Source organism: Anarrhichthys ocellatus, unplaced genomic scaffold, assembly GCF_004355925.1.
Source record: "Anarrhichthys ocellatus isolate YVR2014 unplaced genomic scaffold, GSC_Weel_1.0 scaffold11, whole genome shotgun sequence".
Lineage (NCBI taxonomy): Eukaryota > Metazoa > Chordata > Actinopteri > Perciformes > Anarhichadidae > Anarrhichthys > Anarrhichthys ocellatus.
The window spans coordinates 2,826,419-2,838,730 of NW_022280041.1; the positions used below are offsets into that span (position 1 = coordinate 2,826,419).

Consider the following 12,312-nt stretch of genomic DNA (forward strand, 5'->3'; position numbering starts at 1 on the left):
TAGACTGCCAATACATACATCAAAAAGCTAACGGTTGACAGATTTCTCACACTCTACTTTCTTGCATGTTGACAGCTGATTCTGCTTCTGATTATACTATGTGTGTGTGTGTGTGTTCTCATCTGCAGTGTTTGCAGTTTGGAACTCACGCAGGCGTGCTGCTGGAGTTTGTGCAGGAGGTGCTTGGCAGGAACGAAGTAGTCCAGGAGGTAGCGAAGGCTGTCGTGTTGATAAGTCGACTCCAGGACGGAAAAGACCTGAATGAATGTGCAAAAAAAAAGGGGGCAAAAACACTCCAGTGAATGCAGCAGTATTCAGTGCATTTCATAATTAGATCCACAAAACAAAATGCTGTAGTCTTTATATATCCTTCATGTCTGGGGAAAAACTTTCATGCTTCTCGTGAACTAAGAGAAGCATAAGAGCGGCCTTTGTTTTAGCTACCTACATGCATCTTTGAAAGGGTTACATTTGTTCAAGAGCGGAGGAATTCCCTCAACCCAGACCGCATTTAATCAGAAAGGCTGTTTCATTTCATCCATTTTATTTCATCAAGTCATCAAGCAGCTGTTTCCATCGTGACAAAGACATTTGATTTGAAGCTACATGGCAACTTGGAACAAAAGCAATAATCAAATTCCCTTTAATGCAAACAGAGAATGGCCCAAAAGCTGAAAGGCCCCTTTGTCTTTGTGCTACACGCAGTAAAAACAAATGTGACTTTGGCACTCTGTGATGTTAAGTTGGAGATATTGGAGCAGGGTTAGCCAACACGGTGGCTACCCCAATGAGCCACCGCCAATGAGTCGCCCGCTCTAAAATTAGCATTAGTCATCGGTGTAGTCTGGTCTAGAAATAGCTTCAATGGCTTTGTTTTGTGGTTGTTTTCTTTTGAAACCTCAAAAAAGGAATTTAGGCTGAAGGGCCATATATATAGCTGGTATTTAACGAGCACTAGCGTCTTCTTTCAATGGTTCCCAATGAGGAGAGTGTATGTGGCGGCCTGGAGGAGCTGCGCTACACCCAGCTTCATTTTTCAGAGCACTCCGACATTTTTTGTGCAGCTGCTCTGAACACTTCTCGTTTTCTTCTTTTTTTTTCAGAAAAGAGCTGGTGTTGTCACTGGCGCTCCTTTTTCAGGCAACCAGTCACATATTAGACGGGGTCACCAAAAAGTGCTTCCAAGGCTCCCCAGCGCCCTGCCAGCACTTTTTTACCAGAGAAACATACTCTGTGATGACTTTCAAATAGCCCAATTGTTGGGATTAATAGCGAAACCATTCAACGTGCATGTTTAATTATGAATATCTGTGTTTTCCTTTAATGACTTGGTTGTTAATAATGATCATGAAGGCTCATTAACAGTAATCAGTGAACATAAACAGACAGTCTCCTAAAATATATAATCCATTAAATGTTTTAAATTCATTATTCAAAGGTAAACCAAGCAGATTTGTATTATTTGGGATGATTTAATCACTCAAGTAGCCCTCTATACTACTCTCTACTCTACAGGCAGCTCTCAGTCTCAAACATGTTGTTGACCCCCGTATTAGAGCCTACAAAGAGTTCCCATAATGCACCTGTGAGAGAATGCCAGCTCTGCTAGCCGAGACTGCTCTGTCAATGCTTTTGACTTAAAAAGCAGAAACGGTGCGCGGCTTTTGGTTAAAACGAGTCATGTGAAGCTCCTGTTTGGAGGAAGAGGGTTCGGCTGTAATTGGCCAGCTGGCTGGATTTTGTTTTTGTTGGCTTTCTAGCAGCAGTTTATATCCAGGGAAAGCACTGTTATCTGCACATAACATCCCTTTAACCGCATACTCTAACACCGCCCTATCAGTTAATTAAATCTGCATTATTTTTCTTCCCCTGTTTACTGCTCTAAAGATGTGAGACTGCAATAAAGGTCTGTGTGTGTGTGTGTGTGTGTGTGTGTGTGTGTGTGTGTGTGTGTGTCTGGGAGATGTATACCTGGGAGAGGAGGGGTGGTGCCGTGCTCTCAAAAGGAGGGTAAAGCGATGAGAGCGCCCCCTGCACACAATCCTCCATCGCCTCCGAACCCTGAGAGAGACACACGAAGGTGGTAAGAAAGGGTTAATCCATAACCGGACGCTGAATCAACTCTAATGTCTGTGTTTGTGTTTAACAGCCGGGTTGTCTCGCTTTTTTTGCTGACACACACACACACACACACACAGAGACAAATATACACCCACATTCTACTTTCAACTTCCTGTTGTATGGCCTGGGGAGTGTCAAACATTTCCTCCAAGGCCCAGTTAATGTAAGAACGGCCAGAACAAAAGAGTCAAATCACTGCAACATGTTAACTCCCTACACACACACACACACACACACAGATCATAACACTGGGCTGGCCTGTGAGGTGGAGGGTGACAGAGCAGAGCATGCAACACATACAGTGTTTATTTTTCTACATGGACCATTCGCATGGCAACCTGCAACTTTTTCCTCTCTTTTCCAACTTCTCTCTTTCACTCTCACATTTCCCCTCAAATCCCCCATTTGCTTCTCTTCCTCAATTTGCTGCCTTTTTAAAAAAATGATCTCCTTTGTTTCACCTCCATCTGACTCCATCTGAATGTCAGCCGACAACAATTACGCTGGGATTCTCCTCAACAGACGGCGTATTGTCCCGGGTAACTACAACAACCGAGGGGGATGGATGGAAAGCAAATGCGCGGGAGAACAACCCAGAATGGGAGAACAGAGTGTACGGAAAAAATGAAAAGTGCGGCTATAGCGAGAGAGGGGCCAGGAGGGAATGAGCTGGTGGTGGTGCGGAAGGTTTATGGAAGAAGATCCAGCTTCAACCGTATTGAAAATGATTTTTCGGGCTGCTGTTTGTGTACACAGAGGGTTTGTGGTTCACCTCAGAGGAGGACAGAGTGAGCAAGTACTGTCTCCAATTTACGCAACTTCGCCTGACAAATGCCCTGAGAAAATAAAAGTCAACATATCAAATACGCAAACTAAGGTTGAAACAAATGTCAAGACTTATTTGAAATTGAGTTTTGGCCCAAATTTCGGAAGGGAAGGGGGAGATCAAATGGACATTTGATCAAGGGAGAGAGCAAGCTGTTGTAGGGTGGAACACAAAAAGAAGTCACTGGGGGGATGAAAACTAAGGAGGAGAAAGTCTGAGACTCATAACCAGAGCAAGACACTTTAAAAACAAGCCACATCAGATCTACAAATCTGGTTTGAGACCTGCGCTGCTGAGGTCGCTCTGGGTCACTCACATCAGATGCTCGCTTCTGTTTCCTATCCGCTCTCTTGGCTGCCAAGCTACATTTTTCAACTGTGTCTTCAGCCCGCATGGCACCAACAAACAGAGTGGCACCGACGGGCTCAAATTCATGCAGCTTTACTTTTCCTTAGTAACGGGAGACACTTTGGTCCAGGAGCTACACATGGAGACAAATACAGACAAAACTTGCATTAATGTTGCTGAACGCAGCTCACTTTTCTAGAAGCAGAGCTGCAGCTCTTGGGTTATGTAAGTCCGGTGTAAACCCAACTTTACAGAAAAGTTAAGCATTGAAGTGTCGTGAAAAGACGCTCTATGCTCTCTAACTACTAACACACAACACAAATGTTGCATTATTTTTACAGGGTCGGTCATATTACAGTTGATGTAAAGATGGTCACGTGACAGGAGGGGGCGTCTCGGTGCGTATAGACTGCAGTAAACATCAGTCTGTCAGGGAGCATGTTGTAAAAGAGGTTTAAACAGCCTCCTGGCTCACTGACAGAACATATTGAGTCTAGTAAAAGCACAGCAGGGGGTTCAGGGGGTTGCAAAGCAAGCCAGCAGGAACTTCCTCTTCAAGACTAAAGCCCTTTTTTTAAAGCGTCGCACAAGACTTGAGTTAATTCAACACAACACTATATTAAAGCAAAAAAAAAAAAACAGTGGACGCTCTCTTATGTCTTTTGGTGTGTTTTCTCAAAGGCTAAAGCTCTTCGTGTTCCGTCAGAATCGACTGTAAACGCCGATACGCAATGCCTTGAGTGGGAATGAACGCTGCAGTGTGTGAGCCCAGTTGGCTCAGTAGAGCCACTCGGGATCAAATATGTGGCTCGTGCGCGGAGAACACGACTCCATGCACCGCTCATTGGTTACGTTAGTGTTTGGAGGGATAACCTCAAACCATGTTAATATTCATCCGCCTCCTATCATTTAAAAGTCGCGCTCATATCGAGACCGGCAGATAGCTAAACTCAATGTGGTTTACTTAGCGACGAGCTAGCTCGCCGGCGACAATATTTGATTTGGATGTGATGTACAATTGTCCCCCCCCCCCCCTGTTTTATTTCCTCAGCATTGAATCTGTGTTGGCATGCCAGTACAGCAGGATATTCCACTGCTAAAATGCAGTCTGCGAGCGCAATCACTCAAACACACAAAGGGATGATGTCAAACAGAGGAAGGAAGAGAGCAATGCTGCTTTTCCAACAAAACCACATAATCCTTGTTCAAATGTGAAAATTCGTTATTATTCCACAAAGAATTGTGTTAAAAACATCTGTGGTCTGGTTAGAAAGGTCAAGTTTGTTCATGTCTGCGTCACTCCCGTCTAACCTGTAGCTTTGGGTTCCAGTGCATCTAATGCATTTTGTCACTCTTCTTTCCCATCACAGGCCTGCGCATGCACATCAAACAAAGCAGCCCTGATGAAATTTGTAAATTAGATTTCCTACTCCAAGACAGAAGGAGCCTCTCACGTTAAAAAACAAACAAACTGGTGCCTCTCCTTTAAGGGACTAATTAAATGACTCTTCAATCGGATGCTTAATGCTCATGCACTCAGGTGTCTTACTTTTTAAAAGTCACTTTGGACAAATCTTTGAGTATGCAGTATAATGTACTGTAATGCAATGTATCCGGATATAGAGGCTTTGTTTTTATGCCGCAGATTTTCCAGCGCAGCCAGTGTCCCTTTGGAGAACAAGCTGTACGCACATTATCACCAAATGAAACCAAGCTAAGATGATGAGGAACAGATCTGAGTTTGACCGGGAACACGGCAGGTCAATTTCTAGGCCGGCTAGGAATAGATTTCACCAGAGAAGTGCATCAGTATTCTGATTTCATTTTTCTGATTCAGAGTCATGTGCAACATGGCACAGACATTTTATGATTTTACCAAATACATAGTCCACGATGCATTTTTAATATTAGCAGACAGGGGAGACTATTGAATGAAAACCACGTATCTCCAAATTCTGTGATTTTTAATGTTTCAGAAAATTTGAAGCATTAAGTGCTTTACGGGTTGAGAAAATCCTCAAATTTCTGAAGATAAACTAACCATCTAAAAACCCATTTCAGTATAAATGCATTGTCACAAAGCTGATTTTTTTTTTCTCAGCTCATAACAAGTTGTTGTTTTGGAGATGCATGTTTTTTTCACAGGATATTGCCTGTGTGATATTTATAGAAGTACTGAAATTCAGGGAGATTCCAGGAACTTATCACATGACCAAAGTTCCATATTTAGACTGCGTGATTACCACTGAGCTATCGGTGTCCATCAGACAACATGCAGTGAAAGAAGAAGACAGCAAATAGGGGTGTAAGGTTTTGTGATACTGTATCCATTTTTAAAAACACTGCGTCAATTTGGAATTAATAGTTCACATGCAGATGAAGATTTGTGGCAGATAGTGACTCATAATGCATAAAAAGTATTGCTATGATGTGGGCTGGACTGTGATTAATGCAAATGCAGATCTCACTGTTCTAATTGCTTAAAAAAATACTCTGATATTTTGCATATGCTGGTGGGTTCTTTATACTATGACAGTTTTCCTAAAACGTGATTTCAAAAATTGCAATATATATCGCCTTGCTTATGGTATTCCTATGTTCTCCGGGTCCTTAGTTCGTCAGATTTACATCACAAAGGGTCTCATGGTCCCCCAATCTGTTCTCATACCCAATTCTAAACATTTTAACGCTTGGCACTCGTCTCAGGGAACATATCATAGAGTTGAACATTCGGCCCTGGGAAAGTGAGTATCATGATACGTGCCGTATCGCCAGATTGTTGCCCATATACACAGCCCTCATGACAAAGATGTTTCTGGTTGTTTTAGCCTACTAATTGACGGATTACCTATAAACTGCTCTATCTTGCAACTGCAATCATATGTCCCGTCTCCAAAACTCACAATCCGGCGGATGACATCTTACTCACCGGATAACAAGTGTGTGTGTTTGTGTGTCGTACGGCACGTGGAGTGTCGGTAAGGACAATCGGCACGGTGTGAATGTACTTGTATCCTCCGGTTTGTGTCAAATATGGACACACGGTACAGAATCAGGGTATTCCTGCGTCAGACTTCCTGTCTTTCTCTCGTGTACGCAGACTGAAACGGAAGAGGCAGAAGCAAACTTCCATACAGATGCCTGGCTGGCACAGGGGGGGAATGCCAGAAAAAGAAAGAGGATGGACAAAATGGTTGCATAAGAAGACATGGTGGACTTACTGGTTTTGGATAGAGCCCGAGAACTGCCCCTTCATGTCAGTTCAGCTCATTGAAGTGTGAGTGACTTGAGAAAGGAGACCCAGACGGCTCAACAGAGACCGAGGGTTCAGACAAGAAAAAGGGAAAAGAGAAAAGAAAAGAGGAGGAGGCTGACCGGTGGGAGCGATCGATGGGAAACAAGAGCAGCAGCAAGCGTGATAGAAACCAGATGTAGAGCCATACAGTACACGAAGGACGGAGCAAGAGAGGAAGGGAGTTGGAGCAGAAAGGGGCCCGGGAGAAGATGGCATGATTAGGAGCAGAAGCGAGAAAGGTGCCGACAGTGAAAGAGGGAACAGAAAAGAAGAGGGGAGACAGGAAAAAGAAAGAGGCGGACAGACAAAGGGAGAGGAGGATGAAGAGGAAGCGAGAGGGAGAGGCCGTAGAGTGATTTCCTGTCCTAAATCTTCCTGCATAATCTAACCTGACCTACAGAGGGTCAAACAGCTTCTTTACAGATTGTTTTAGACTACTTAAGTGCTACAGTCTGTTGCTGAATAGAGCAAAGGCAAGTTTCACAGCAGACGAGATTTCACACTTGGCCTCCATTCGTGGTCTATTTGTGGTCTGTTACAAATGAGCCTGGTATTTTGTCACATTTATTAGCGTTATTGGTCTTCCTATGTGACATTTCCTGAGTCAAGCTGGCTCTTAGGCTTTGCTAGGCTGAGTAGAATGTTAGCCTGCTAGCATGAATGTCCCATCACATGCATGGTTACAACAAACAAATTTGGCCGATGATTTTACTGTTCGAAAAATACTTTCGACTAATGTTTTAGTTTGTTTGGTTAGTTGGTTTGTTTAGAGACGTTGGCCCGCTAAAACCAAACTTAAAGATTTAATAATACGAACATGATAGCAAAGAGTTGCATATTTACACATCCAGCTGACACGTAGCGACATTAGCATTCATTTGGAGTCGTGTTTCTCGCTACCTGCCTGTCACACTTGTCTTTCAACAGCTAGTTGCTAACTTTGTGTCTCTGCAGTCCGGTGCTGCTGATTGGTTGTTGCTTCGCTGCGTCATGAAGCAATGATGGAAGTTTAAACTTTGATTAGCAGTGTTCACGCCTGTCATGCAGCTACAGGTGTCGGCCGTCAGTTTGGCGCTCAATGTCATCGGCTTGCATCTAAAATGTCCTGCAGTCTGTTCGTGTTGTGAACGCAGCATGAAAGACGCTAAAATGCTCCGTAGAGCTGCGGAGTCAGAAGATGATTTTCTGTAGGTTTGTCACTACGAGCGACACCTGTGGATTTACACAACGCCATTTGATTTTGAACATTTAATGATTTTAAAACTGTTTATCCTATAGCTATTGTAGTCGTCCATCATTCTTTGGAGCTTGCTGTCATTTCCCTTATCCAAATTATTTTGAGCTGAATGTCACAATTATCCTGAGTTATTCGGATCAGGGTCAGTGTGGGTAATTGCTCCTAATTATGAATTGAGAAAAGCTTGGTGCATTTCCGCTCTTGGCCAATCAGGGAGTGATGACGCCATTTCTTTAAGGCTTAAGAGAGGAGGGGAACTGCACATCTAGGGCAATGCAAACCACATTTCAGCCGGTATTGTCAGCCAGAAACTCTGCTCTGCGTATGTCCATTTTGGGACTTCTTTGCTGTCTTAACTTTTCTGATTGAGGGGATTTTATGCATTTTGAATCCTAGCTGGAGGGAATATTCAAGAACACCTGCATCGGGGCAGACCTAAGTGCTATTCATGCCTAACACCCGCAGGCTTTATTTCGTTTATGGTTTATTTTCATTGATACCCGCTTCATCCACATTTCCTTATTATAGGAGAGGCATTTTTTTTATTATTAAAGAGGCATTTTATTTTAACTGAAGAGGTATTTTTTCATTGTAAAGGCACTTGTGAGATTTGTTCCTCCAAGCTAACATTTCTGTATTATTTGGTTGAGAACTGGTTCTCACAGCTTCTTCCAGATCAGGTGAAATCTGCGGAATCGTTATTGCCACACTATATCCCGGATCACAGGGCAAAAGTAAGGCATATTAAAAACAAACAAACTGCTTGGATGCCCAATAAAGATGCCAATGAAACACGAAAAGCGTCCATCCTCGGCCTGCGTGCCCGCGGTTTACGTCGGAGTCCTGACAATCGCAGGAAACTCGGTTAAAGAAAAGATTCCTGTGATTTACATCGCTCATCCTTTCTGGATTGTTCTACACGCTTGGTACTCCCAAACAGGTTCAAAACAAACACAGAGAATCGTTTGCAATAACTCTCATCAGACTTCCTCCCCATGAGGACTGGTACGTCCCATTAGAGTTTCAAAATCGGAGCTCACCAGACCAGGGAATGGAAATACCCTCTGCCACATATATTCTTGGCAAAGGTTTGCAGAGCGCGTGTCGCTGTGTGCCCACTTGTATATGATGCATTTTAACACCTATAGGTGCATGTGAGAGCTGCCATGTTTATGCCTTAGCGAGTATGCATGCACACATTCCTCATGTGTTAAGCGTTTTAAACTTCATGGACACATGTCTGTTTAGGTGTTATTCACTCTTTTGAACCTCCTGTGTTCCATTTCTGCATGTGACCTATATATATACGTGTATATATATATATATATATATATATATGTATATATATATACTCGTGCGTACATCTGTGACTGTGACTGTTTTCCACCCCTAACTTTCCCAACTGGTTCAAGAGGAAGGTGAAACTGTACTGCACATGTTCTTCCTTCCCTGAAGTCCATGCCATCCCTTGTTCCTTCCTTTCTCCTTTTTTTCTTCTTCTCTCCCCTTCTTCTCCAGGGTCCAATGTGGAAAATGTGGCATCACCGAAACCACCGTTGCTGCCGTCCAAGTCTCCTAAAATAAAAAAAAAAGTAACCCTACCCTCCTCTTTTATTCCGCTCTCTCCCCACCTCCAGCTCCCCCCTTTTTTTTGTCGTGTTCTCCCCGCCAAGCATGCTCCACCCTGCACCAGCACACAGAAGCAGGGGAATACGATCCCAAATCTCTCTTTGTTCATCTCTCTTTCTTTCTTTTTTAATTCAGTTTAAATGTTCTCATGTGTGCGCATGTGTCTGCCTGACTCATCTCCCCTGTCTCTCTCTGCCTCTGTGTGTCACTGATCAGACCATGAGCGGGCGGGGATGGTAAACAAAATCCCAGGGGACCCAACAGAGAGCCCTTGATTCAATCCACCAACGTCACACTGCTTAAATCATGTCATTACAATTTGCTGCCATTTGGGATTTGACAACTTTGTAAACCGGGTGTTATAAGTGCTGACTTGAGCTTCTTCCCAAATCAAACGCATATGCCTTAATGAGAATGATTAATGTAAAATATATCTTTAAAACAAGTGTTTTTAAAGCACATGTGGAAGTCTGTATGCACATGTTAAAAAAGCAGTTTAAAGTAAATTTAGGGCTGACAAAACTTTCAAAAGTCATGTTGCCATGGATCAAAAACAGAAGACAACAATGACAACAGATTTAATGGGAATACAGTTAAGCACACAAGCACGTTAAGTCCCTAAATTCGTTTTTTGGGGGTTTTAGAAATGTTTACAAGAAAAGATTTACTTTAAGCATTTTCTAGAAAAACTTGAGTTCTCCATATTTAAAGAAAGAGGGGGACTTACCATGACTTCAGTCAGGAATTCCTACATAGTCCTCAGCTCCTTCCCTGCATTTGCCTCCTCTTCGCATTCTCCGCAACAACAAAAACAACAAAAAAAGAAAAGTCTCTTATCAAACAGCCTCCATTACCTCCCTTTTCACCCTTCTTCAAGTAGGACTTCAGCGCGTGCAAACAGTCCTCCTCTCTCGCTCTCCGCTATGTTTCCCAGCCTGGGAATGTCCAAGCATGTTTTTTTTGTTTTTTTTCCCTCTCCCCTCTCCGTCTGGCCGGCAGTCCCACGCACTCCCCTCCTTCCCTCCCCTCCCCTCCTCTCACCTAACAAGAGCACTACAGTCCCCCTCTGCACTCAAACTTTCCATTTATCCCCCCTAGAGTAACTTAAATGAATAGACAATGAAAAAAGCCGTTACCCCACCCAGGCGTAGTTGCAAAACAATGTTTTATTTCTGGAGTTCTTTATTCTCATTGGGATATAATTAAGTCGTAATTTTATTTCTGATGAAAAGCTGTTGGTGCAATCACTGAAAATACTCAAATAATAGCTGCCTCTCTGACGTCTTTGACGGTGTTTTCGTGTGCATGCTCCAAAATAATGTCCCAGAATGGCACCAAGCGTTTCCACGCGCCAAAATTGCATTTACGAATAGCTTCTTCTTGGCGGAATGGATTTCCCTTCGGCAGGGGAGCTTGTAAACGGCCTCAATGAAGTGCATTCCTTTCATTAGGGTCATGGCCGTTGCCCCTTTGCCACCCATCCGACGGCGCAGGAGGGGTTAAAGGGCTGCTCCAGTGATATACTGTTACACTCCCTCAATGTTGGTGGGCATGCAGGGGACACATTTAGAAAAGAATGGTCAACATTCGGTTGATGCATAACGACTTTTAGTCCCTGTTTGGGTCAAGCTTTAAAAACACCCACGATCCTACATTTCCCTTGATGCAACTTATTACCATCTTTCGTCAGTGGTGGAAGAGTTGTTCAATTCATTTTACATTTTTATAAATTGATTATATGCGTTTTATGTTACATCTTAATTTGAATAGTACAATAACTACAGCTCTTGAAATGTAAGTCTGCAACACTGAAGTAAAATACAAGTATTTAAACATTGTACTTAAGTATAATGGAGTTAATATACTTAGTTACTTTCTACTACTGTCTTTCGTTAGACTTCCCCCGTGTCTTTTAAACGCTCGCTTTCTGTTAAAAATGGTGACGTCACGGGGGGGGGGGGCACTTTCTCAGACTTTGGAGAAGTCTTCAGAGCCACATAAGAAATTAAACCTCTGTTTTCACTTGCTAAATGGTGCTCGACGGGACAAATAAACTGAACGTCGTGTGTCTATTTGCTACACACATGTTTGCCAGGCTCAGTGGGTTCATAGATCTGAGATCAATCCCCAATAGTCTGATTTAAATCTGGAAATACAGAACATTCTTCATGGGATTAAGAGTGTCTGAGGATATGATTTACATCAAGCAGCATCTCAATGGGAAGTTTCATTCCGTGTGAATCATTGAGTAACAAACCCTGACACACTTATTGGACCCTTTAAAACAACGTAATCACTCACTTGGAGCTGCTGTAACAGCTGTCATTTTGTCATTAAAGGACTTATGTCCCCCCAGACAGATCATAACATACTGTGTCTTAAACCTACACTGTTACTATGCAAACCATGTGTTATTGCCACCCAGTAGACCCGCAGTAATTCAGTCTTAAACATAAAGTCACATAAAGTCCATTACTCACTATGTATTATAACTTTTAGTGCTGTTTTTGCGGCCTTTTCCTGTGACACACTGGTTGTTATATCATTGCCTAAAGTTAACCTCTCTGGTCTGTGTTTGGACTGCTTTAATGAGCCAAGAAGAGAGTCGGGTTTGAACATCCACTACAATAGGTCAGCAGCACCCCCCTGTGTTTATTGTGGGATATTGCAATAATGGAAAAAAAGGAGGAGAAAAACAAACTTACCATCGGCCTTTCTATCAGCAGACATTCAGACATTTTGACTTGTCACACTGTTCTATTCAAGTGTTGCAGTGAGATTGACGGCGAGCAAGCATGCACGATGCCAGGAACCTGAAGTCTAATCAGCCACTGTTCATTTCCTTATTTTATATAT

At 42.9% G+C, this 12,312-nt stretch overlaps 1 protein-coding gene across 5 annotated transcripts in view; it reads right to left on the bottom strand.

Moving 5' to 3' along the window:
* arhgef40 (Rho guanine nucleotide exchange factor (GEF) 40) overlaps positions 1 to 10,363 on the bottom strand; it is a 35,902-nt gene extending 25,539 nt beyond the window's left edge. For 4 of the 5 annotated variants that reach the window (XR_004212888.1, XM_031850875.1, XM_031850873.1 and 1 more), the window contains exons 1-4: positions 10,184 to 10,363; positions 3,264 to 3,428; positions 1,972 to 2,061; positions 150 to 257 (exon numbers count right to left, since the gene is read on the bottom strand). Coding sequence is in view for 4 of the 5 variants with exons in the window: in XM_031850875.1 (XP_031706735.1) it covers positions 150 to 257; positions 1,972 to 2,061; positions 3,264 to 3,341 (276 nt within the window). In the remaining variant the exon portion in view is untranslated. The remainder of the gene's footprint in view (positions 1 to 149; positions 258 to 1,971; positions 2,062 to 3,263; positions 3,429 to 10,183) is intronic. The other variant, XM_031850874.1, reaches the window with a different exon arrangement.
* Positions 10,364 to 12,312: the final 1,949 nt, after the last annotated feature.